This window comes from Malus sylvestris, chromosome 11 (assembly GCF_916048215.2).
Source record: "Malus sylvestris chromosome 11, drMalSylv7.2, whole genome shotgun sequence".
Classification (NCBI taxonomy): Eukaryota; Viridiplantae; Streptophyta; class Magnoliopsida; order Rosales; family Rosaceae; genus Malus; species Malus sylvestris.
The window spans coordinates 40,162,036-40,188,883 of NC_062270.1; the positions used below are offsets into that span (position 1 = coordinate 40,162,036).

General features: G+C 37.5%; 5 protein-coding genes and 1 pseudogene across 8 annotated transcripts; 3 read left to right on the plus strand and 3 right to left on the minus strand.

Annotated features, from left to right (window-relative positions):
• Positions 1–283: 283 nt before the first annotated feature.
• LOC126588604 (putative indole-3-acetic acid-amido synthetase GH3.9) lies at positions 284–2,865 on the minus strand. Its single transcript, XM_050253708.1, has 4 exons — positions 2,561–2,865; positions 2,370–2,471; positions 1,275–2,098; positions 284–1,035 (listed from the first exon to the last, which is right to left on the minus strand). Exons 1-4 carry the CDS (start codon positions 2,848–2,850, stop codon positions 461–463), a joined length of 1,791 nt encoding a protein of 596 aa, XP_050109665.1. The 5' UTR covers positions 2,851–2,865; the 3' UTR covers positions 284–460.
• A 6,707-nt stretch (positions 2,866–9,572) lies between these two features.
• LOC126589765 (protein LOW PSII ACCUMULATION 1, chloroplastic-like) lies at positions 9,573–13,109 on the plus strand. Of its 3 annotated transcripts, XM_050255157.1 has the most exons (9): positions 9,576–9,919; positions 10,425–10,528; positions 10,679–10,814; positions 11,021–11,252; positions 11,687–11,844; positions 11,981–12,169; positions 12,306–12,406; positions 12,536–12,632; positions 12,847–13,109. In XM_050255157.1, exons 1-9 carry the CDS (start codon positions 9,680–9,682, stop codon positions 12,919–12,921), a joined length of 1,332 nt encoding a protein of 443 aa, XP_050111114.1. In that variant the 5' UTR covers positions 9,576–9,679; the 3' UTR covers positions 12,922–13,109. The 3 variants fall into 3 exon arrangements, 1 of the variants encoding a protein (XP_050111114.1); XR_007611925.1 differs by lacking the exon at positions 12,306–12,406 and having other exon boundaries at positions 9,573–9,919; XR_007611926.1 differs by lacking the exon at positions 12,847–13,109 and having other exon boundaries at positions 9,573–9,919; positions 12,310–12,406.
• A 502-nt stretch (positions 13,110–13,611) lies between these two features.
• On the plus strand, positions 13,612–14,562 carry LOC126589766 (rapid alkalinization factor-like). The gene has a single exon (XM_050255158.1). The coding sequence runs from the start codon at positions 14,109–14,111 to the stop codon at positions 14,448–14,450; it is 342 nt and encodes a 113-aa protein (XP_050111115.1). The 5' UTR covers positions 13,612–14,108; the 3' UTR covers positions 14,451–14,562.
• A 260-nt stretch (positions 14,563–14,822) lies between these two features.
• LOC126589767 (heat shock factor-binding protein-like) lies at positions 14,823–16,257 on the minus strand. Of its 2 annotated transcripts, none has more exons than XM_050255160.1 (5): positions 16,097–16,257; positions 15,727–15,780; positions 15,542–15,565; positions 15,411–15,458; positions 14,823–15,138 (listed from the first exon to the last, which is right to left on the minus strand). In XM_050255160.1, exons 1-5 carry the CDS (start codon positions 16,097–16,099, stop codon positions 14,998–15,000), a joined length of 270 nt encoding a protein of 89 aa, XP_050111117.1. In that variant the 5' UTR covers positions 16,100–16,257; the 3' UTR covers positions 14,823–14,997. The 2 variants fall into 2 exon arrangements, with proteins under 2 accessions (XP_050111117.1, XP_050111116.1); XM_050255159.1 differs by having other exon boundaries at positions 14,823–15,143; positions 15,416–15,458; positions 16,097–16,256.
• A 700-nt stretch (positions 16,258–16,957) lies between these two features.
• Positions 16,958–20,631, minus strand: LOC126589764 (dol-P-Man:Man(5)GlcNAc(2)-PP-Dol alpha-1,3-mannosyltransferase-like). The gene is made up of 13 exons (XM_050255156.1): positions 20,415–20,631; positions 20,285–20,319; positions 20,066–20,203; positions 19,898–19,966; positions 19,467–19,624; positions 19,321–19,387; positions 19,178–19,231; positions 18,814–18,902; positions 18,534–18,650; positions 18,048–18,181; positions 17,885–17,963; positions 17,570–17,626; positions 16,958–17,457 (listed from the first exon to the last, which is right to left on the minus strand). The coding sequence occupies exons 1-13, from the start codon at positions 20,578–20,580 to the stop codon at positions 17,286–17,288; spliced, it is 1,335 nt and encodes a 444-aa protein (XP_050111113.1). The 5' UTR covers positions 20,581–20,631; the 3' UTR covers positions 16,958–17,285.
• Positions 20,632–21,393: 762 nt separating this feature from the next.
• Positions 21,394–25,651, plus strand: LOC126590504 (uncharacterized; annotated as a pseudogene).
• Positions 25,652–26,848: the final 1,197 nt, after the last annotated feature.

Here is a 26,848-nt window from a genome sequence, read left to right on the forward strand (position 1 = left end):
AGCTTATCCACTCCCTCTTGTACCCTAACTTGTTTTAGTTTGATCTAATTAACAATTAGTCCTACTCCTTATGTTTCATTAGCATCGTGAAAACCACCTCTTTGCAAAGTAAAGGTGAGGCTGCTTATGATAGACGTTCCTCCTGACCCTCGTAAAGCGGGAAGCCTTTTTGGCTTGAGGCCGCTCTTATGCATGTGTCATTGGCACGAACTGATCAGGTCATTGATTTTGGTCTACTATATTGATCTGTTTCATGGAAGCAAGTAACTAACGAAGTAAATCATGAATACAATGATCAAATTAATTGAGGTGCATATTATATATTGTCTGCAAAATGCATATTTAAACTTATTGCACCAACAGCTTATAGGTGCAGAACCTTTTTTAGTTCAGTAGCAGGAAAATAAAGGCTAACAAAAAGAGTTCTAATCTTGACTATGATCATTAACACACGTTGGATCTAAGGGATCCACTTAGGATCTCTTGGACTAAAGAAACATGCCTTGACATTAGAATCAAGCAGCTTAAGCGCCTTATTCGACTTGATGCACCTCGGCGTTTTATATTGATTGATCGAACCCCCTTGGCTGATGAAATAGTCCATCAACGCGTCAAACGTCCCAGGCTCCACCACCCGAATCTCAAGCGGCCCTACGGACTTGTCATACGTGCGGCACCGGCGATAGATGTAGTCAAGTTCCTCTTCCACAGCAATGCAGCATTCTTGCATCACCTTATCATCAAGTGGGGCTGTTGAATCCACCATTGATCCATGATATATAATTTCCCAATACAGTACGTAGTGGCCGGGTAGACATGACGTATCCGCGTAGCTAGTGTACTCCACAAGAAGAGCATTGAAGGGTTCTAACAACTTCTTTGCTACAGAAACGCTCTTGTGCAAGTCCTCCTCATTAGTTTTGTCAGTGTCAATGCTGAGAACAACATTCCTCCTACAGATGAACCGAAATTGTGGTGCTTTATTGTGAAATCCAGTCACTTGGAGCACATCGCCGATTCGATAACGATTCAATCCTGATTAATCATTCATCAAACTCAAAACAGTTAATTAGCTGTGTACTGAACAATCTTTGGGTATGTTTAGGAGTCCTTTTGTAAGTAAGAAACGGAAATTGGTTTTGTAACTCAAAAACACTTATAAATTTTTCTACCATAAGCATCTTTTGCCCACTCTAAAGGCACTCTTAAACAAGCACTTTAGGATAAAAAGAAATAAGCTAACTAGTGCTAAAACAAAATTAATATAAGTTTACCGGCAAAGGTGGTGACCACCAGTTCATAATAGCAGCCAAGCCTCACTTGCACCAAATCAACAAGTTTATCACTACGCACCTCCTCATCCTCATCTATGTTCATGAGTCGAGTCCCATTCTCTCCCAACGGTATGAATTCGAAATACCCCATATTCGGCAAAAGGGTAAACGACACGTCAGCAGGGTCGGACAAGGGCTTCAAGTTGACACCAAAGTAGCACTCTGAGGAAGCATACATGGTGCAAACCAAGGGAAGTTTTCCGTCACTATAGTACTCTAGAGCTGGGATATATTGTGCCATGGACCCCGTGACAACAGCCTCAATGTACTTCGCTTTAGGCCAAAGATGGCATACAATTCCCTTCCATGATGGAAGGCTACAAATTTCATTGATCTCATCGGCTAGACTAGGGTTAGGGACGGAAATTAAGGGAGCCATTGATGACCGGCATTCGGGATCTGTGATTAAAGGATCTAATTGGCCGGTACGTATGTCATTGCAAAAGTTGATCCAATTTCGTTCTAGGAATGAAATGGCTCGAAGAAAGGCGGATGCAAAGACGGCGCCAAGCCTCAGGACTTGGTGGCGGTGGACTAGGCCGGAGAGGAGTTGGCAATACATGCTTTGGTTGCTGTCATTGCAAAAAATGGTCTGGTCAGGACTTGTACAATTGTTAAAAGGGTCAGGGCCACGGCACTTGAAGTGGCTGCTCTTGTAGTAGCTGGTAAGCACCGTTCGAGCTGGTAAGCCACACGGTGTTGACATTTCTGCCTTCACAAAGTAGAGGAACATAGCCTTGCCCTCATCCAGTCCAGGGACATACCTGCAGTTAGAATATCAAACACATGGGCATAACTGTATATATACACTTTTGCATATCAAGATAGATACATACACATCCTACTGATGGGTTACGCAAACTGTTACTGGGACCCCAAAAAATTCTGCACGTTTTCCTTAATAAAAACACAAGAGATATATTTCCTTTAGACAAGTTGATAGGGACTATTTTTTAGTGCTGGTAACAGTTCCCTATACTATAGTTACAATGTTAAGTTAGTAAATTAATGGAGAGAGTAGTTGTAATATTTAACTGGTTCATAATCGGCATAATGAGATTATATAGAAAGGTTCTACGATCCAGATCTTCAGCGATCGATGGCATCATCTTAGGCTCTCTTCCTGAAGTTCCTGAACTGCAAACGCAATAAGCCAAGTGTGTCAAAAAAAAAAATGATACAAAAGAAATAGAAAAGCTTGTAAACAAGGGAAAAGGCAGAGGTACCTGCACAACATTTCAGTTATGGGGTGGCCAGTAATGAGAGAAGAGTCTTCACCATTAGCAATCCTTTGGATGTAAGGCTGAATGGCCTTGTAAGTAATGACTGGGACACATTGCTTAAAAGCTGATACATCTTTTGATCCCTTCATATACTTACTCAAATATTCGGTTTTCGAATTTTGTGATAAGATCTCCTTCAAAATGTTCAACTGAACCCTACCAGCCTTGGCTGTGAGCCTCTCAATCTCCTTCAATGCCTCCTCACCCGTGTACTCCAGTCTCTTCCCATCCATGCTTTTAGTTTACAGCTCTTCTTGTTGCTCAATAGTTTTATAACCCAATAGGTCTAATATATAATGAGTTTGCCTTTTAGTTCTTTTTTGCATTTCTACATCTCTGCAACCTAATTGGGAACAGTTGGTGCTGACGGCATCCATAATGTGGCCCCTACATTGATTTGTAGAAACCATAACAATCTGGCCCCTACATATCATGTGTGCAAACTATAACAATGTGCTATACGCACCAAACTTGTTTACTAAAAGTTTCATTGAGCATCTTTCAGATTTATTCTGGCCCCTACACCAATGACCATTAACTAGTAGCAATTCTGCTTGGACGCATGAAATTTACATTAAACAATTTCATAGTTTCGTTTTGTACTACATGCATGATCTTCAAGTCTAAAGATTCTTAATTGGTTAACATGATTAGTGCTACTCGGAGCGGACACAACTTTGGCCAACTAGCGTAATCCACATTCATTGATTAGTGTCCATCTTTAATTATATCAGGGAAACTAGTTGAAATGAGGAAAATATAAATTCCAGTTGTTGCTTAAATGACTACTTTTGAGAATTTTATTAATATGTGTCAATGTTTAATTGATAATGTCGTTAGTATTTGATTGATATATTATCAATATTAGATTTTGTTTAGGGAAATTTTATTTAAACCTATCTAACTTTTTTCTACACCCAGCTTACTCTTTGCACCCGTTTGATTTTTAACTAAACTATTAATATCTCTTTAAACCTAAATTTAATACCTAATATACCCCCATAAACCCAATTCAATATGTGGATTTATTTTTACACACATTTGATTTTTAGAAGCTAAATTTGATGTGTTTAGACCTAAGTTCTTTGCATGGTTTTCCACAACACAAAAGCTGATAATTCAATTGTTACCTACAGAATATGCATGCATGCTAAAAATCACTGCGAAGAGCGATGTGTATAGTTATGGGGTTGTCTTTTTGGAGATCATAACTAGGAAAAGGCCAGAGAGGGCTACCACCCCAGTGGGGAAATCTAGCACACACATAAACAAAAACTGGAGAAGGCTACCTGTTGGGAGTGGTGGCGGGTTGCGTTCGGGTAAGTGCTTACCTGATTTCTAACGGAGAGGAGTACCACTCTTATAGCGTGGAAGCTACTACACATATAACTTCTACCATAATTAACCGTTAGACTTGTGGTATTGAGTTAGTTTACTTGGTTTGCTTCTAGTGACAGAGGCTTTAAATGCTTCAATAGGAATTCAAATGGTGTCTCGTCTAACGGGTTTTAAGTGCACCTAAACTTGTTGAGAATGTGTCAACTCGCACAATTTTCACCTCACTAACACAAGCCTTATAACGTACCAGTGAAAATTGTATACAAATGAAACTTCTAAAATAGAAAAGCTTGTTGATTTCTTGTATTTGCTCAATTAACGATTTCATTCCTGCATCAGTAGTGTACTGGATTCGAGCATATTTTAACATTACAAATGCCATAAGAAACTAAACTTTCAATTAAAACAATTAATATAAAAGTAGCGAACGAGGAGTCCACTTATGGGTCCTTTCACACCGGACATTTTTCATCATTGGATGCTTTCATTGTATTTGTTGAAAAAAATTACAGTAAAGTAACTTCTACACTCTAAAATTTTGAAATCAAACAAATAAAAAATTCATAATTGAGTCATATACCTTGGTTGGAGGATTCAAAACTTCAAAATCACCATCCATCAATAAAAAAAACTTATTTTTCTCTATGAGAGCTATTAGGGTTTTAGCTAGAATGAACGTAGAATAAACAAAGAGTGATCGTAGGGTTTAATTATAGTGTTTGAGTTTATTGATAAATTTGAGTTTTATTATTAATTTTATTTTGTACTTAATAGTAATTATGCAATAAGGTAAAATAGACAATTAACATTTAAAATTTGAATTAGGTGTAAAAAGAAGTTAAATGGGTTTAAATAAAATTTTCCTTTTGTTTATTTCAACAACTAAGATTTGTAAAATCTTCATCTAACCAATTTTCTTATCTTATATTTCTTGTGATATACCATTGGTCGACAAGTTTTCAAACACAAGTATGCTAGATAAACTAAGGGGTCTTGTACTTGTTAATCACAATTATGTCACGTCAAGACTAGGATGATGTTCTACCACTGATATCAAAACTTATTGTCCCTAACATGTAAAAGAATCAAAAGTTGAGATATTTTTTCTTGTCAATTGCACCATAACATGATGCATGATTTGGATCATCTTCATTTTTTTGGATAACGAAACGTATACGGGAGAGGGCAATTCCAATTGTTGAAATGATCGCTTATTGTTTGAAAGCAATTTATAAAATATTAACAACATATCGATTAAATATTAAAAAGTGATCATTTCAATAATTGAGATTTATGTATTCGACCATTTCATCAGCAATCGAGATTTGGATATCGATGATTTCAGTCCATTTTCCATTAAACTCCTCCATAACAATTGATGGTGATTAAAAGTGTATATATAATCATGTGTATACTTGTCGCTTTGATAACAGGACAACGTGACGTAAGTTTTCAAATGCTAGCTCGTTGATTTTACCACACTCAGATCACAAGTATCTGGTTCTACATCATGGATTGTCCACATGCTATATATAGAGAGAGCTTTTTGCTCCTTTCTTGCGCCAATTAAAGTATAAAGAAAGCTCAAAATCAACTTCTTTCTTTCAGTATCTGTTCCCCCTTAATTATCTATCAGAACGGAATGTGCGTGCAAAACACAAATTAAAAAACGTACGGCATTGTGTATTCTCAGCAACAATTGGTCGAATAATTTTCCAGGTGTGACGATCAGCACACCACTGTTGTTACCCTATGCATTCATATAGTTATAAGTTCTTTTATCATCCTTGTCGCTCACCCATATTAAAACATATCGGCATCACACTACAAATTTCTTCCATCCGTTAACAAGCTGCAGCTGCACTAGAAAGGCCACTAGAAAACAACGAAGGCTAGTTGGAAGTTGTAGCAGGCATCAAGATGTCAGTTCATTCAAAACCCCCCATTAAGTTAAAGTTATTCCTAAGTACCACATCTAGAACATTGAATTACAAGGAATTGCGTGCGGCTTCTCCTTTATGATGAGATTTGATCGATAGGCCTTTTCTTTTCTTGTGGCAAAACAAACGAACAATCTCAACCATTCATTGAGTAGATCAAGATGCTTAAGACGACTGCCCAGCAGATAAAATAATGACACGTCCTTATAGAAAATAGACGATGAGCAATTTTGCAAGAGGGAAAATTCAAACTCGGAACTTTGGGTGTAAGGTGAATGTTTTTAATAAACTAAGCTACAAGATCCTTGTGTCACAGCAAGTATCTTTACAGACACACAATAGTTACCCTTTGTTTTTTCTCTGCATGACAATTCCCGCAAGAAATGGCTGTATTGACATAGAAATCTTTTTTCCATAGCTGGCTAAGTTGTTGATGGTGTAGAAGAAAGTAAAACTATACTGGACCTAGATTTTGATTAAAATTTCCATGACCAGTTGGGGAGTACTGGACCTCCACTAAAACGATGGTGGCCTCCAATATATCTGCTTTTGGGTTGGAAGTTTTCTCCGTATGATACTCAGCACTCACCAAGCTAAAAAATTATTAGTCAGATACAATGGTTTCGTGATATTTATCCATCCATCCATATCCACTTCGGATATCCTTTGTCTTCGAACACAATCATGCCAGTGTGCAGTATCGTTTTTGTGATCACTGATCAGGTAACAAATTCGTCAGCTAGCTAGGCCAAACAGATCAAGAGCATGTGACTCTATATACGGTTATGATCGGAGGACACATTTTGATAAACATGTGAGTCCCCTGATCTGACCAGATATCTTTATTAGGGGTTTTGTTACTAGGGTTTTACTGTTTTCATATTTTAAAGATGGGGTCTTTTGTTATGGGTCCAAAGTAACTAAAAATTGAACCTATTTCAAAAGTCACTAAAAATTGGACTCATTTCAAAAATAGGCCTATAAAATTGGACCTATTTCAAATTTTCCCCTTAGGGTTTAGGTTTATAGTCCCACAACTAATTCGTTTAAAAGTACTTAGCTCAAATAAATTGGTGAATTTGACATGAAAATCATTCTTAAATTCCATCCTAACTCAATAGCACGGGAACTTTCTGAACTATGCAAATGATAAGACTAAGTTGACATATCGACCAGATATCTTTTATTTTTAACGGGGTTTTCTTTTTTCTTTAGGGTTTTCCGATTTAAAAGATTGAATTAAGATTTTGGTTTACTGCCCTAAAATCTTTCTTTTAAAAAGTAATTAGCTGAATATAAATGATGAATTTGATAAGAATTCTATGTCCATCATATAACTACATAACATGGGAACTTCCTGACTTATACAATTGATAAGATTGAGGTGATGGGGATGGATTCTTGATTAAATCATTCATAATTAAAAAAAAGAACATAAATGTTGAACTGGTATATAATCTTTTTACAGCAGCACAATATATGCCGATCGATAGGGTATTACATGGTCCCATCTGCAGGTTCTAAACATATATACTCGGTCCAACAAAGCATCCACTTTCTCATGAAACACTAGCAAAGCCAGCCCTGCATCATGATCAAAACATTTAGATGTGAAAGTTCTATTACAATTTACAGTAGAACAGGACCCAAAGAAAAACATCTTTTTTCAAAGGGTTTGTGAGTTTATGGATGAGCATTATTCTCTAGCTTTGGCAGCAGAATTGGTGCAACCTTTTGGATAGTGATGGAAAAAAGAAAAAGAAAGGATGTGCCAAATGTAATGAGAGGGGGCAAAACACCAGCACTTTACACGTTTTTGAGTTTTGTGACGCTTTATACTTTTGAAAGTGCGGATGCGGCGACAATGCAGTACTGTTTCTGCATCAGGCATATAATCTATGGGTCTATTTATTCAAAGAGTTAGCTATCCACACGTCATTTTTTAATTTAATTATGTCATTTGATCTTTTTCAATTCATTCTATTCAACGACCAAAAATTAAGAGGGATGTGTGAGAAAAAAAATTAGTGTATGAATAACATCATCCTATTCAAATATGTTGTAGCCTTGTAGGCTGTGTGACTCATTTGAACTCACTTTTCCAATATCAGAAGAGCATTGTGGTCTATATAATATGACAGATATGCAATAGTTTCTGTTTCAACTTTCAACTTTAGCTTGTTGGGGGCTAGGTTTTGGTCAATAGAATCCATTCCCTTTGTATGGTCATGCGGATGTTGTCATCTAACTTTGGCTCACTTTAATTACATAGATCTGTTTGAAACCATAGTAGATCAGTTATCTAAAGTTATTTCATTTGTTCACAGTGCCTTTTGATTAAAAAGCAATCTCATTTTATCCGTGCAATAAAGGTATTGTATTCGATTTTACAAGTTCTCTCCTATATCGCTTTTATGAACGATATTTTACACGGAGTGTTAACTCGACAAAAAACGATACGAAAATAATAGGTTTCGGGTCAATTTGTGTGGGTTGTTATTGGGTCACCCTTAAGAGCTTGTTAATGAGTAGAGTCGTGATCATGTCACTCAATAAGGTATCGTTTACCAAATCTAGACATTAGGAACGAGAATTTATTGCATGTCCCATTAACCCGACACGAAACGACACGATCTGTTGTCAAATTGGGTCATTATGAGGTCATTTGTTAAGATCTGGTTAAAATAATGGGTTTGACACAACATAACCCGTTAAGATAACCGATATGATATGAAAACGATACAAACAAAATTTATTTGCCAGGCCTACTTCACAACTAACTATAGTGAAAAATAGAGCTAACTACATTTTACCTGAGGTGGTTTTCAAAATGAGCCAAGATGTAGTTTTTCCACGTTGCACTATGAGATTTTGAAATTGTATCAATTTGTACCTTGTGTTGATTGAGTGTCTAATCCATTCAGTAAATCGATGACATGCCATATGTGAGATCCATTTTTTGTGGGAGGTGGATTGTCTGCCCTTCCATTTTCATACTCTCCACATGCCCTCCTAATATGTGGTCACGGTTAAGCAACATCAATATTTTATATTAATTTTTTTATAGAAATAATAAAACAAAAAGTAATAGAAATATAAAATGTTGACGTAGTTTAACCATAACCATATAAACAGAAAAAGATGAGAAGAGTATGGAAATGGAATGACAGATAATTCATCTCCTTTTTTGTGATATCGTATGAGCCACACACTTGCACTTTTTGGCCCAAATTGTATGCTAGCCCTCATAAACGTGTCTTACACTGACAAGGTCATTAATTATTAGAAGGACTGTACGATCAACATTCTAAAGACCTAATTGACACAATTTCAAAACATTACGAATAATAAGAGGACATTAAAATTATGTGCTCAATTTGAAAACCACAAGATATTTGTAGCAAATAGAAAGAAAAATAATGATATTTTTACCATTCCGACTATTTGTTTTAACACAATTTGATAACTAAAATGTCTCATTTTTATTTATTATATATATGATCTTTATTTAATGAATTATTAATAAACGTAAAGTTGCATGATTTGGTGAACACGAAGTTGCGTGAATTGACGAAGTATTTTGAGAAGGAATTCCATGACCATTTTTCGAAAATAATAGGATATTACATTGGTGGCGGTAAGGTTTTTCCCCGCCCAAAGAGTGAACGGTAAACTACGGACGGTGTGGATCTTCTGCTGATGCTGCATTAATGACACTGGATTCGCTTCTTTTTGTTGATAGGGTGTTAACGGTCGACAGTGCGAGTTGGTAAAACTCGCTCTAATGGCTGTGGCTGCTCCGACTCTGCACCGCCAATGGCTCCTCTTGTCGAACCCAATAACACGAAAAAGGCCGTCGCTTCCCGGCGGAGCAACCACCACGCTTAATCATTTGCAAATCCACAAGAACTCAGCCGGCATCTCTCTCATCTCTTGCTCTTCAACTTCTCAGTCCACTGAAGCCAATACAGAAACCCCCGAGTCTTGTGTGAATTTGGGTCTCCAGCTCTTCTCCAAAGGACGGGTAATTTCCCATTTTTCCCTACTAATCATCGCAGTTTTCAGTTTCATTCAGCAAATTTTATGTTTTTGTGAGATCGGTATGTTGAAGTTTAGTTTTCTATTAGACGTAATGGCTATATGTCATTGATATTGTGTCGATATTAATGTTATCGGTTTCCTAACTAAGAAAAAATCATTGGTATTGATACAGTTTCGACAATATGGACTCTAACATTGACGCCAAAGGACGTCCTGCGCGAATGTGTCGAGTTTTCGTGATTTTCTTTATCTGTTGGTATAATATGAGCTAAAAGTGTTCATCTTTGAGGTTAGGAAAGCAAAAATATCGTATCTTTAGCTAGAATTGTTTATATGTTGAGTTTAGGAAAGCAGAAATGTGTCGTTGCGGTTTGTTTCTATTTGTTTACGTCTAGAAATTTGTATTTTGGTGAAAAGAAGCTCTCTTTTTTGGTTGTATTGAAGTATCTGATATCATGTCTAATTGTCTATGCTCCTGGTGTTTTCAGGTTAAAGATGCCTTAATTCAGTTTGAAAAAGCACTCAGTTTGGACCCCAACACGATCGAGGCCCAGGCTGCGCTGTATAACAAAGCCTGTTGTCACGCTTACAAGTATGGATTTCGGATTACTTCGTTGGTTTTCCTTCTGCATCTCAGACTCTGATGAAAATGGCCGAAATGTGTATTTTCTATCGAATTTTACCTGCATCTAACACTTATCTAGGCTGATAGGTGTTGTTTTTTGTTCACTTTTTGAGGAAGAGGGGAAGGAAGGAAGGCTGCTGATTGTCTACGTACTGCCTTGAGAGACTATGACCTCAAATTTGGCACAATTTTGAATGATCCCGACTTGGCCTCTTTCAGAGCTTTGCCCGAATTTAAGGAACTGCAAGAAGAGGTTTGTTACTAAACTCGAACTGTTAAGTGTACCTGTTGTTTTGTCCTGTAAAATTTGTGAGTGCATCTCATCTTCTGGTTGTTTCACCATTTGGATTACGAAAGTGATGGAGTCATATAAATAGCTGTTATTCGTTGTTGAAACATTTGCCATGTTTTCCTCCGTGTATAGACATCTTCCGTAACGAATATTTCTTGTCTATACAGGCTAGATTAGGTGGGGAAGATATAGGCTACGGTTTTAGGAGAGATCTCAAGCTCATTAGTGAAGTCCAAGCACCATTCCGTGGGATTAGGAGATTCTTTTATGTAGCTTTCTCTGCAGCTGCAGGAATCTCAACGTTCTTTACTGTACCCAGGCTGTTCCGTGCAATTGCAGGTGGTGATGGTGCTCCTGATCTCGGGGAAACTGCCGGCAATGTTGCCATTAATATTGGAGGTAAAGTCAAGTGCTTTTACCTGCATATAGAAAGTTCAAAGTATGAATTTCCCTTCTTTTTGATGTGCAAAAGTACTGAGTGACTTCAACTAGATAACCTTGTTATGAAGAACAATACTACGTTTGTCAGATATGGTTCTCGGTATGCTACTCTGCTTCATCGAAAAGAGAACGTTATAATCTTATAGAATATTTGGAGTCATATAAGTTAAGATTCATTCAATGAGCATCCTTTATTTCATAGAAATTGGGAGCAACAGAATAAAAACCCAAAAGATCCGACTTTCACGAGTTTTAGCTTTTGGGTTCGGTGTTCACCAACAGTCATGTCTTCTTTCAATTTCTTGGGAGATTAAGGGATTGAGTATGATACTGAGTGAACTTATGTAACTTGCATTTTAATGTGGCTAAGCTTTTGGATCAGTAATCTACAGGTCTTATTGTTCTTGTGGCATTGTTTTTATGGGAAAACAAGAAGGAGGAGGAACAACTTTCACAAATATCTCGTGATGAAAATCTATCGAGATTGCCATTGCGCCTCTCCACCAACCGGGTTGTTGAGCTTGTGCAGTTGCGAGACACTGTCAGGCCTGTGAGTGCCAATGCTTTTTTTGGTTATCTGGAATCTTTCTATGTAGCTCATATGTTGATATTTCTCTACATCTGATTTCTGTTTTCATTATCTGGATTCTGGATATGCCAATGATCTGATAAAGTCTACGATTTAGGTTATTTTAGCAGGGAAGAAGGAGACGGTGGCCTTAAGTATCCAGCAGGCAGCAAAGTTTCGAACTGAGCTCCTAAGAAGAGGTGTTCTTCTAGTTCCTGTCATCTGGGATGAAGTTAGGGCACCTCAAATAGAGAAGAAAGGATTCGGTTCACCTTCAAAGGCAGCTGCTGCTCTTCCTTCTATCGGGGTAAGATGCGAAGACTCTCATCTATAGTTCTCTTGCAAAACATCATCCTTGTAGAATTAGATGCATGTTCTGAGCGAGCTTTAGATTGCGACCATTTGTTTCATTCTTCCCACTATATCTGTTGGCTCTATGGTAGGAAGATTTCGAGAAACGAACTCAGTCCATAACTGCAAAGTCAAAGTTAAAAGCTGAAATCCGATTCAAGGCTGAGGTTGTTTCCCCTGGAGAATGGGAAAGGTTACATGCTACTCTACTTTGTCTACGCGCTTGTTTCGCCACCAATTTATTACTCTAAACAACAAAATCTTTTGTGTTTATATGCATCATTCGGTTTGTATGAGTCATTGTGTTTATATGCTTGTTTAGGTGGATAAAGGATCAGCAAAAGTCCGAAGGAGTTGCTCCCGGTGAGGATGTCTACATTATACTGCGCCTAGATGGTAGGGTTCGAAGATCAGGGAAGGTAAGTGCATACTGCATTGATTTACTTAAGTTCTGGATTTGAGTTTCTGAAATAGCCGTTTCTTTTGCTCCATTTGTTTCCATACACCCTATAAGCGTTTAAACTTGTTCAACCTAAGGAAAACTTAACTCCGAGCGTCATGCTCTCCTTTTCGTTTCCCTTTTTATTGTTTCGGAGTAGAATACATCTGTGATATACTCCGATATCTTTGCAGGGCATGCCTGACTGGCAACAAATTGTGCAGGAGCTGCCGCCTATAGAAGCATTACTTAGTAAACTAGAAAGATAGGAGAGTTCTTACACCTCCCATCCCCCATAATATTTCCCCGAACATCATCCCTTTCGGGTCATTTTGTACTACATATACTTCTGCAGACTCACGATTCATTACATTCCGTATGTATTGTAAATTTTACCACGAAACGGTGAATTGGGGACGGCTATATTTGTTTATATACAACAGAGTTTCTTTGTTCAGCCATCTTTGCCGTTACGCAACTCTGTGGGGGCTTATAGCTTAAGTGGTTGAGCGTTTTACTCTCAAAATATTTCCCCGAACATCATCATCCCTAACCACCGTTATATCTAACTGGCAATCTGAGTATGATAGAATGGCTTGTTTAGCTGTTGCTTTCAAAAAGATTAGTCTGAATCTTCTAACGTAGGAAGAAGTTTAATCAAAGTCAGCTTAAGTTGCTCGAAGTTGTTGTAGTGCCCGCTGGCACAGGTTCAAAAACAGTATCAATTTCAATGATTAGTTGCATACTGACTTATGATTTGAATATACAGCCTAGCGTGCTTCGGTTTTGACGTGGCTCGTTTGGATGTGCTTTTAAAATGACTGAAAGCACTTCTAGAAAAATGTTTTTGAGTTCCAAAAGCACTTTAAGTGTTTTTTGCAAGAAGCATCAGTTATGTGTTTCTTCCAAGAAGCACTTTAACTGCTTTTTCAAGATTTAGTTGTACATTTACTAAAGATTGATTCTAAAAATATTTTCACCAAAAACGCTTTCAGTCATTTTAAAAGCACATCCAAACGAGCTCTAAAAAGACTTCTAATAGCGTTTGATAGAAAACCTTGAACGTACTTTTGGGTCAACAAGCCCTTCCTAGAGACAGGGAGCATTTCCAATTGCTTTTTCAAGAAACACTTGGTTTTTTTAATTAAAGTCTCAACGTCTTTCTAATAAAAGTGCTTTCAGCAAAAGCAATTATGAGCGGGAACAACCTGTAAATCTTACCAGCATATTTTTTACTAGTGGTAAATTTTGTTATCTTGGTAGGTTTTGAACAGATCACGAATTATTCCAATTTCAGCTTCCCTTGTTGCAATAAGAACAAGGTTGAATTAGTGCAAGTCAATTAAGTCATCACCTTGTTAGGTTATCTTCTTCTCTTGTTCTTATTATTTTAAGTAACTCTTAACAACTTTAAATACAAGTTGGCAGCCAAAATACACACAGCATACCAAAACCTATGGCCAATTCCTCTGCCATTATCTTTTCCTTGGCCTTCGTTGCTGCTTTGATCATCTCCGTTGATGCAAGCGGCGGTCATGGGGCGAGCTGGGTTCCAGTGAGACCCCGCTGCGAGGGTTCAGTAGTGGAGTGCATGGATGATCATGATGATGTGTTTGGCATGGACTCGGAGATCAGCAGGCGCATCTTGGCCACCTCACAATACATAAGCTATGGAGCTCTGCAGAGAAACACTGTGCCTTGCTCTCAGAGAGGTGCTTCCTACTACAACTGCAAGCCGGGTGCTCAGAGCAACCCATACAACCGTGGATGCAGTGCTATTGCTCGTTGCCGGAGTTGATCAACGGTGTAGCATGTTTTTCAGTGTTTATCACTTGGATTAAATAGAACATGTTGTGAATTGTAATGTTTTTATTATGCTTTATCTTAAAAATCAATCTGAGTTCGAATCCCCCTACTCTTAGTTTGGATTAGACTAGAATATCGCTGAAATATAAAAAAGAAAGCTATCCTAATAACTTTGTGTGTATTTTTTCTCGTCTTCCCATGCCTCGATTAACCAGAATCTCACCTAGGGAAACCAGAATCTCACCTAGGGAAAGGAGTTCCAAAATCATGGTCCAAGGACGAAGTATCAAAGTTTTCCCAGCAACGAAACATTCAAAATCAAGATAAACACCAATGAACTGTTAAATTCTGATAAGAAACAACGCACGATAAGACATCATCTCATATTAATGACTTTCAAAAGATAGATCACAAACAACATTAGCTACAAGAGCACACCGAGTGTACACAATTGCAGACAAAGAAAAGATAGCACACATTCGAAAACCTTATCAAATGTAAGACAAGCACTATGTTTATCTGCAAGAATGTAACTAAATTTATGCAGAACCTTCATCTTGCTTCACTTCATCTGCCGCTGGCTTGGACTGCTGCATTGGAGACGGAGAGCCCTCCATTCCCATCTCTGTTTTTAGGTCATTGATGCTGCTCTCCAACTCATTTATGCGAGAGCCCATCTCGTCAAGTGATCACAGTTAAGGAAACATAACAGAGAATTCATTTAAGCCACTACAATTATATAACACAGATTGTAAGGTTTCAAACCCCATTAAGATCCGACAATCCCTACTCGCAGCCAAAACCAGTAAACATTGATATAGATAGTTTTACGGAAAACTGAATTTTAAGGCTTTAATTAACCAGTCATATACATTTAAAGAACCAAACTTTCCAATGCATTAACCTAGCATGGATCAATAAGCGCTTTCGAAACTAAAGAAACTGAGAAAAGGATATTCTTCGTGACAATGGAGTCGGACATTGTTTGGAACCTAGATTGCTGCAGACAGAAATTTTATCAGTAATATTCAGTTGATTCAAACAGCATCAACTCAACTTGAAGTTACAACTCGAAAAACTCACCATTTGTTGAAGAAGATTTTGCACCTGTGAACAAACAAACCCCGAAAAAATATGATAAGAACACCACAGAAGGCGAGATTACCAACATAAAATTCTTGTACAAATGATTTAATAATCTTAAAAGTCCTACATTTTCCGAACAAAAATCGAAACTCAGAAAGCTATGAGAACAATTAGGCACTCACAAAAGCAGACATGTCAGCAGTGCTCTGCTTCGGATCCTCCGAATCATGCCCGTCCTGCAAAGAAAAACAAATTCACAGTAAAATCATACACTTGCACAACCAAAGCGCTCGATAGAGTTGCCCCAACGAACCCCAAAGCCACGCACATTGGGGCGAAGTGCAACAACCAGGGAGAAAGACACAAGCTTTTGCGGTGGAAATCAACAGTAAAAAAAATCTAGGCATCGAAATTTGTAGCTATAAAATTCAAAATTTTGAATTGAATCGAATCGGAGTTGGAAAACTAGGAACCCTAGCGACGAAATTGGGTGAAATTGAACGATTTGTTTCGAGAAAAATAACGAAATAAAGAACGATGATTTGCAATTACCATTCTCTACAACTTTGGGAAGTGTCCTTCTTGCTCCTGCTTCCGTCCGTACAGCAGCTGCAATGGCGATGCGTTGGGTGCTTTGGGTGCGGTGTGGCCTCTGGTTTATAGTTCCGGTGATTCGTTTCCAATGAAGTTACTGATATGCCACTCCTTTTGAACCCAAAATTTCTTCTTCTGGCCAAAGGTGATAGTGGGCATTTTTGGAAAGTGAATGACTTGGAAGTTGGGAAGCAGAGCGCCACCGAAATTCATATTTTTATTATCACAAAATTAAATTGCTCTGTTTTTGGTTTTAGAGCAATCATCGGAAAAAGTTTGAACTTGTTTGCTCCGCAAGTTCTTGAATCTTTATTTCGTTATTTATGCCCAATTTGACTAATCTGTCAGCTGTAAAATTACGCTATCTATGAACATGCTGCAAATTACAACTCCAGTTATCTATGATTAAACTTCTACACTTTGAGACAAGACTATAGAGGGGATGCTTATTAAGGCCAGGCAAACCATAACTGAGAGAGACCATCAAAGCAGAATCAACCTCCGCATCAAGATGAAAGATTTTTTCTAGCTTTAGAAATCTTCAACCCATAAAAAAAAAGCCCAAAGCTCAGCATAGAGAACTTCCCCAACTCTTTTTTTTATCAATAAAACCAGTGATCCAATTACTGTGCCAATCTCTAATTAATCCTCCACTTCCAATTACCCCATTAGAACCAAGCCTAGCAAGGTCCCAGATGGAGGAGGAAATCAAACCAAGTTAACCTGCACACAAAAGTTTTAATCAATCTTGTATAATTAATTCCTCCAATGTCAATGAACAAAGAAAGAAAAAAAATGAATTAACTTCCACCATCTTCCTTGATCAAAATTCAAACCTCATTCAAAAATTGAAAGACAAGTAATATTAGATCAAGAGCTAGTTGGTCAATCGTCTAATACTTTCAAATTCTCGAAAAATTATAAGCTAAACATCGGAAACTGCCTGTCTTCGATTCCGAAACCCGACTGTGTCCTCAAAACAAGAAGAGCACCAATCGGAACAACAATTTCAAGAGAAGAAACAAAACCCTAATGCTTGGTAGAGTACAAGGGAAGAAAAAAAAGCTGGAAGTTGCCTTTGTTCTACATTAGCAGATTTAGTATCGTCTGTATAAGCGTTGTTTAAGAAGAACTAGTAAATGCAGCATCATTTATCTTTGTTTTCAGTCGATGCTTTGTCGTCCACATAAGGATATTCAGGTGGGGCGGACCACAGACCGACCAGTATTACTAGGTGGAGAAAAAGAAGCATTGCCGACGAGTACATGCTAGAAGGAAAGACGTTCCAGCAAAACTCCACCCCAATAAACAACATTACACTGTCCAAAGTAAACGAAGTTCAATCAACAAAATGATCGGTATCAAAGTAATAATCACACAAGAATTAGTGAAGACTATGTAGCCTAAGGATTCAATGATAAAGCAACCTACCGCAGTACTGTGGGGAAAGGCGTTTTCCACAATAGATAAGGTAAGCTATGGAAATACCTGCAGTCGGACACAAAAAGATCTGTGTGTTATGAACAAAATAAACGAATATATAGCTTATAGATCAAGAATTTTAGTAGAACGACTCCAAATAGTTTTGAGATATATTGACATCGATTGCATTCAGATTCAGGCCCTCAGCTTTCCTACCATCACGTTTGAGGATTCTATATTGTAAATTAGTTACCATGCATTTATAAGTAGAGCTGTCCGGCTACAAGTTATAATTTAGACAGAACATCATCCAGCAAAACTTACCAAGAGTAGAACTGATAATGCAATGATCGAGCACATACAATGCCGATGAAATTCCCAACAAACATAGTTGTTACAATATCTAAAATTACCATGCCCGCGTTAGTATCAACTATAAGGAAACGTAGAAAGGAAAAAAACCTTATTACAGAGGCCTTCTACTTACATTCTTTCCTAAGAACTCTGGCGGATGAATGGCTATTGGAGGACTTCTTCAAAGGGAATGAACTTGTCAGAGCAAATTTGAGTTTTAAAGGATCAAGTCTAGAATACAAAAATTTGAAGAGTCCGCCTTCATGCCTGCACAAGACAATTACCAAAACATATTCAGCAAAAACACGCAATCATTTGGCCATCTATAAATACCAGTCACTTGTCAAGATACTAGAGAATTGCATGTTATTGTAGACAAGAGCCTATCTTAGTGCCTGCTTGCCAGTAGAGTGGTATCAGGACGTTGTTATGACTAGTCACATATGGAAATATGTTGAGAGCAGAACAAATGTTTTCATTTGGCGAGAACATATTCATAACCTCAATTTTACAACTTCCTATTATCTTGCGGGAAAAATAGAACGATCCTTACACCTAACACATAAACCACGCCAATTCCCAATACAACTTATTAAAAGAATTACACAGTTATGCTTACATGCACCATCTATAATGAGCAAAAGCTGTGAGCAAACCAAGGTGAGCAATCAGCAAAGAGATTGCAAATGCCTTCGATACAAATATTGGCTCAGGAACAAACTTGAAATTAACAGACCTGAGAAAAAGATCGCATGTTATTTTCCAACAACAAAGTACACGAAATAATCAAGGAAAGGAATTTCAAATGAAAAATAGACCATGTATTGCTAAATGAGCTCAAAAATATGAACGGAAAAATTTCATTTAAAGATCTTAAATTATGTGTTCAAAGAATGTACCAGAAGTGGATAAAGACTCGACCGAGATTAAAGGCTCTTGAGATGTATGCAAATGGATGAGACATGATGAAAGGCATCCCCAACAGTATCTGCAGAACCATTCAGCAAATAGCTGTCAACAAATGAACACCCTGACTGGAAAATGCTCTTGAATTGAGGATCTTGAAGTCTAGCTCACCTAACAATGTTGGAATAAAACACATACATTCAACTTCTGCATTACCAAAGTTGCTTACTCTGAATTCTAAGAATGGAAAAGGAAAAATAATAGAATGTACATCAAGGCTGCACGGCTTAATCAACTGACAACTTTCAAGCCTATGCAAACAATATTTTGTTGAAAACAAAAGGAAGAGGTAAGCACCTGTAGTAACGCTGCACCAGCTAAAGCTGATATCACTCCACTGATACTCATAGCCTGTAAAAGATGTGTTGGTGCTTGAGAAATTTTAGCAAATAACTCACGCACGAATCTTAAATAAATGTTCAAAGACAAATTAATATTACCTTTAACATGAGGAGTAGTAGAGGTGGAGCATAGAGAAGCACATTCATCTTTATTGAAACAGCTCCACTTGATAGATCACAAAAGCCAAAGTTAAAACAATTATTGTTTATCTTGAAAAAAGTTCGTCAAGCATGTAAAATGCTACCTGAAAATGATCAGTCCAAGATGCCATCTTTGGTAAAGAAGTGCAGCCAACGAAGCGTACAAGAGCATCATGGCCAAACAGTCATTAAAAAGACGAAGCACAAAAATAGAATGCACCCTTTTCGATAAACAAAGCAAGGTAAAAGCCCACCATGGAACCTAACAACAACCAAAACGGCATTGGAAGCTGAAATCAGAGCTGATACCTAAGGGAGGAGAATTACAGTTTAAGCAAAAGTTGTCCGGTAACACTTTTCTAAATGTCCGATCTGTAATACAGTTAGTTTGACTACATTTATGTTGTCATCAATTAGCATGTACAACAGACAGTTAATAAAACCAATCACAACTTTGCAACATCAGCGGCCAAAAGCGTTAAAGCAGAATCAGCACTTTAAATTCACAAAAAAACAAGATTAATTGTTGTCATACCACATCAGTCTTCCCATAGATGATCAAAATGATCCCCAAGTTTACAATGTACAAAATCCCGAACAAAATCTGCAAACACGAAATAGAAATCGAAACCATCAGACACAAACTATGGTTAGAAACTAAAAACATCAACGAAAAGCTTTCGCATATGAAAAAAGTGATCACCTGAGCTGGATAAACTTGGCCTCCTGTAACATACTGAATAGCAGAATAAAAGTACAGGTAACCAGCAGGATAGACCAGCGGCCCTGTGTCCCCTTTTAAGTTCGCGTAGTCTCTCTCTCCACCAAGAAACCCACTAACCTGTCCATCAGATACTGTCATTTTCTCAGTAACCAAACAGAATATAGAAAAAAAGATAAGAACTTTAGGAAGACCACTCACTTGTGACATGTACGCGTCCCAATCTATCTTCGTATCTGCAACCAAACACTCACGATATCACCAATCCGAATTCAGAGAGAGAGAGAGAGAGAGAGAGAGAGAGAGAGAGAGAGAGAGGGAGGGAGATTACAGGGGACATAGGCGACGATAAGGGCTACGAGGAACGAATCGCAGAGGAGCAAGGCGGAAGCGAAGAGTAATTTAGGGTCTTTGAGAATTTTGGGGTTCGAGGAGTTGGAAATCCGCCGGCGCTGCAGGGGGTTCCGCTGTGTCGCCGCCGTCGATCTGCCCGCCATGGTTGAGTCGTCGTCCTTGGACCTCAAACGTACTACAAACTAAAAAATGGACCTGACCGTTGGATTTGAATGCTATAGTCCATGATCTGACCTTTGCTTGAAATCGGGCCGGGTTGACGGTGAACAAAAATGTAGGCCCAATATAATCTATATTTTATGGATTGGCCGGCCCAAAATATGGCCCCAATGTTTTGTGGTGGTGACTTGGCACGTTGTTCCTTGATAAAAAAATTGGGAGAGAAACTTGTATAACACTGGGAGGGGATGTCACCATAGTGGCATTCGAGCATCTTATTTTTGAAAATGGGGTGGGCTTAGCTTCACAATAAGCTAGCAATAAATTGGTTTAAGACCTCTCACTTATCAGTGAAGAGGAATACCACTAGACCGTAGTACTAGTGGCTTTTAAAAACTTCAAGGTAGAAAGTTCTTAACTATTTTTTTTCTTAGAAAAAGAGGATCAGTTGGTAGTTTTACTACGACAGTCCACCATTTAAGAGCCCGAGAAGACTCACAAAGTCATTACAGTCTGCCCTGATTACCATCGTGTTATTCACCAGCGCCGGAAATCGTCTATTTGGTATAAAATAGTTAAAACATGAAGGATTTAAACCTCTAAAAATTGCTAACAAGCTTCACCAAGGGTTTATTAGTCAATTGCATTTACCACAAGAACGTCTTTAGACTATATATTTTGTCACCAATTATGAGACCTATACGTATGTGTGTGTGCACCCCTTCTTTTCTTTTCTTTTCATTTTTTTTAATGGCCCTATAAACTTGTGAAAAGAACACTCCCCAATCAAAATTAAAATGAGGAATTCTTGGGTTTTGGTGCGACACTTGCTTCACAGTCGCAACAACCCTAACCCTAACTTCAGTCCCAGTTTCACCATCTTCACCCCCACCAAACCTTGATTTTCTACAACACAGGAGTCGTCGCTTCTCCTCCTCTTCAAGTATCTAACCCCGCCTTTTTTTGTTCCATGTATCTAATTCAACCCTAACTCTACCTATCTCATTTTTATTTTATTTATCAATTTATCAGACTATCCTGACTGAAGGTGGAACAAGTTTTGGGATATGCACGTGCCATGGGAAGACCGGCGCCTCTTCGTAGGTACTCCATCTCTCCTTCAATCCAGTGTTTTTGTTGTTTACACCGATTTTGCTGTAACCACAAATACTCTTGTTTGGATTTATATTTAACATTGAGCTTTGTGATAATAGAGGCCCAGAGGTGCAAAAGCAAATGAAGATTTGCCCAAGCCCAATTGATAGGCCCGAGATGAATGTAAGCTATTTTCATCAAAGGCATAGGCCACATGTCTATGATTGAAGTGATAGGTGACAGAGAACAACTCACCACCAACCAAAAAGCACTTTTCAAGGGGCATGACGAGTACATAAGTGATGACTCACTACCCTCTGAAAGTTATTAGCTAAAGGCAGAGTTGAGACAGTCGGGCCAAATTGTATATAGAAGTTGAGAGAGGCACCAGAGACAAGGACACACAACCAATCAAAAGACATACAAACTCTATTCTCAAGCCAGTTCGTACCCAAAAAGCTGAATTTTGTCCAGATCTAGTTCTTTTTAGCTATAGTTCCCTCATAGAAAGCTATCTTTTGTCAAGATTAGAAGCTCTGCTACATTCCCTTAGTGTTATAGTATCAATTCCCTCTAGTGAAATCTATTTACTTTTCATCCATCATCACATACAAACACTTGTAAACACAAAGAGAGGCGGCTGCAAGAAGTTGAACCTTGCCCAACAAGGTTAAATCTTGCCTGAGTCTTTCTTCTTTGTACTTACATTTAGTAGATCTGTTGTTTAATGTACTTTCCTTCATGTATTCAAGTCACTTTCAACTGTTTTCTACTTAAGAGTTCCATTTATATTCGAATCTGGTTAAGTTATTAAGCATGTTTTCATTAAAGTAAACTTTGATCGAGGAAACAATTGGAAGAGCCCTGAACACCCTTCATTTTAGACATACAAAACTATGAATTAAAAGTAGGGCTGGTTCGAGTCGGGATCCCGAACCGAAATCCCGAACCGAAATCCCAAACCGACTCTCTTCGGGGTAGGATTCTAAAACCCGAAACCGTACCAGAATTTTGGTATTCCCGAATTTCGGAAGATCGAATGAATGCAGTCCCCAAATAACAAATTTTCGGTCCCCTAATCCCAAATTTGTAGACAACCCATCAAAAATCAAACTGTCGTGGATTGAAGAAGTCGTCGATCAAAATTCAAAAGCAGAAAAATACAAAGAAATCAAGCATGCAATAACTGAAATTAGGGGATTTTCAAAACAAAAATCCTAATTTTAATTCTAAATCCCCAAATTGAAAGTTTAAAACCCTAATCCTCAATTTCAGAATCCAAATCCAAATCAAGGTACAATAATTTCATGAAGTTTGGCACTTTCAGATTAAAGAAGCTTCGATTTGGAGGTGGAACCGTGGAAGTTTGGATTTGGAATATGGTGTAGTGGTGATTACTTGACGGCTGACGTGTTGAGTTTGTGACAAAAGGAGGAGGAGGAGAGCAGAGAGTGCAAAGACGATTCGAGGGATTAGAGAGAGTGTTGAGTCTGAGGTTGTTGACATAGCAGATGAGGAGATGAGAGAGTGCAAAGAGATCCAAGAATTAGAGAAAGTCTGTCTGAGTGTGAGAGAGAGGGCGCAAAGTCATTTGAGAGATAAGAGAGAGTGTCAGGTCTTTTAGCCAACGGTTGAGATTTAATCTCAACCGAATCCAACGCTTATGGTTTATTCAAGTATATATAATATATAAATAAATAAATATATATGTATATATCTGTTTAGGATTACCGAACATTTGGCAACCCATTCCCAATTCCCATATCATAGTCTCGGGATTATTTCGGTATGGGTTACCGAACTTTTTGGGATTTTTTTATTTTGGGATTTTTCGGTTTCGGGTTCGGGATTTTTTCAGTCAGGTTTGGGTAATTCGGGATTTTTTTCCCAACCCTAATTAAAAGTCCTTGTTTACAAGGTAAGAAGATAACTTAATGCAGACCTAACTCATCTGTGACAATCTGTTATACAAAGATAACAGTGGTACGCTCAGATTCTTGTTAGTTTTGATTGTGAGCCTCAAGGCCTACACCAAAGGCCCCGCAAAGGAACCTTTCAAACTAACTATAAACTCATTTTGCAGTACACCAAGCAGCAAGATCTTGCCCGACAAGCAAGAAAAAGCCACTTCCTCGGGGAGCTGTGCGAGGGACCAGGTCCAGAAATCCAGCCCGAACAACTCTATTTTTCAGTCCCCTAGAAATTTCCTTGAATGAAAAGGATGAGTATGATTTGGAGATTAATAGAGTTCAAGGTAATCTCTTCAGCGCAATTATATATATATATATATATATATATATATATATATATATATATATAATACTTATTTTAATCCTAAATTGATCTTAAATTTGTTTGAATCTGTTCTATTTTGAGAAAACTTGTTAGTGTAATGGAGTTTAGCTTATGTGTTTTCATTAATTCATTGGGATATAGATAAATCTTCGTCAGCGGTCTTCTGCTTCTATGACGCTCGAACAGATGGTAAGTTTTTATGAACTTACTTTCAACAGAAAAATCATTCAACCAAGTACTATTTTTCAACTCATGTTTAGTTTACTCTTCTTCTGCAGACTTTTGCTTCATACATTCAGTCATCAATAGGTGGGCTAAGGAATTCCCACATGTAGCATTGTATGAAATCATCATTGATCATCTGGTATGGCATTGTAAAATGATCTTCTGTTCATTTTGTCCAAATTCTTTGCCAATCATTTTAGTTTTTAACAATTATGATATTTTTCTTGTTTTGCTGCAAGATTAGTTGATCTTAAGATTTGTTTATTCTCTCTGCAGAAAGAAGAAGATCGTAATAATGTAATGAGATAGTACAATTTCAATTGTACGATAAATGATTCTTTTTTTCTGGTTTTGTTTTGTTTTGTTTTGTTTGGACGTAATATTCGATACTTAGTGTAATTTGTAACATATGTTTAGTTATATTTGTAAAGCAAATATAAGATTACGTACGATAGACGTTTCTCTCCGACTCTCGCCAAGCGGAGAGATCTGTTGGCTTGCGGTCGCACTTTTTTTTTAAAAAAAAAATTCATTAATTTGTGTTGTAACTTGTAATTTTTACCATATCATAATTAATAATTTGGTAAGATAACCATACATTATATTAACATAGTTTGGGAAACATATTTTAGCTTATTTAATTGGTTCAGCTGCATGAAACCTCACAAATTATAGGGTTGCTTTCAAGCTGGCATAAGATCTTTGAAGATATCCTACCAACTGATCCTCAAACTCACGAAAATTTTACATTTGTAGGGCCTTCTACTCACACTGTTTATATGTTTGTAGGGTCTTCAAGATCGGCTCCCAACTTTGAATCAACCTTATAGTTTGGGGTTTTATGCAGTAGACTCAAAATTAATTTCCTTTTTTGATGTGTGCATTTCTTTTGCAGCCAACATTTTTTTTGGTTCAAGAAAATGACGAATGTAACTATTTATAGAGACTCTTGTTCGTTTCGCAGAGGCCTGGGAATGGAAAAAATAGTTTACCTCATGTTTGATAAGTGCGCGTTATGAAAATATGTCCCTAATTAATGAAGGGAATTGATGTTGGGTATCGGCAGAAGAAGACTAATGGGAAAAGTATCAAGCTAAATTTCTGAAAATAGTTTCTTATATTGTTGCAGGAAGGTCTCGTACAAAAGGGGGTCTGAGGGTCTTTTCATTTCTGTTTTCCTGCTTCTGTTTTTCCTTGCGTTCCATCTGAGTACAAAGAGACCTTCTTATACTAGGAGTAGAAGACCCTAGAAACATATATTATTGCTAATTAACCAACTATGATATCTTGTTATGCCTGATGACTTAGTTAATCTAAGTTGTTTACTCTCCATATATGCAGAAAGACAAGTATAAAAGCATACTGGAAAATCTTAATATTCCCCTTACGGTAAAAGATTTGACCGTTCAAATTTTGTTTGGAGCTGATGTTCTTAATTAAGCTCGACTGATTTAATTGTTCATATCTTTATCCTTAATTTGTTTCCAAAATACAATTTGTATACTTTTTGTAGCCAACATTTCATTTCTATCAAAACGGGAAAAAGGTAGCTGAGATAACTTGTAAGAGCTGGGAGAGCGATGCTTATGAAATTTGCTTATTGTAAAGGTAATGAACGAGGCTTTTTTTTTTTTTTTTTTTTTTTTTAATTTTCCTTTGGTGGACGGAAGAGCATTCTTTTTTCTTTCTTTCTCTTTTCGGTGAACGCAAACTAGCTTTCTCTTTTGCTGTTTTTGATGTAACGATCATTATATAAAGGAAGTAGCAAACAATGCCTTGAACATATGAATCTGCTAATCTTCTTGGAGCTTCTAGAACGAAAGCTTTTTGGATGTTACTTGAAGACTTCTTGTTTTGCACGATGCGGCGTTATGGTTTTCTTGATCATCTTTATGAACTATGTTCATCCTCTTCACCATCACCACCAAATTCACTCAAGCCCTCTTCTTCCAGTTCCTTATCTTTCAAACCCATCTCTCACTCTTCAAATCTGCATTTTTGGCAATCACAAGAAAGGTGGCTGCCCTCATCTTTTTCAGGAGGTCCAATGAAAATTTCCCTTCATGAGTTTGTAATACAAAACCCTCCACATCAGTACCATATAAACTTACTTCCACATCTCTCTGAAATATTTTGTAGTAAAACTCACCAAAACCCTTCAGTTCGGAACTTTATGGACATACTTCCACATGTCTATAAAATATTTTATAGCAAACTTTTGGAGAAGATGAAGGATGCTGAATCACTTGTATTCAGTTTTGACCTTGACATTGATTCCTTCGACCTTATTTTGCAGAACGGAACAATGTACATAGAATTGAAAAAAAAGGAAGGAGCACTATGCAAAAAGTTCAACTTCGATCAGATGCACTTCTTCAATTGTCAGATATTCACTAACGGTGTCCCTAAAGAGCTGGAAAGTATGACAAAAGTGTTGATTCGGACCCAAGACATAGGTGTTGCACTGTTGTATCATGCGACTTTACCGTCAGTGCTTAGAAACCAAGTACGTATGTGGGTTTATTCCAAGGTAGGTGAAGCAAAAGACTCAAAGGACCAATGGATTGGATGTACACGATGGAGTTGGATGATTACTTCAAAAAGAAAGGCTTTAAGTATTATCCTAAAGAGAATTGG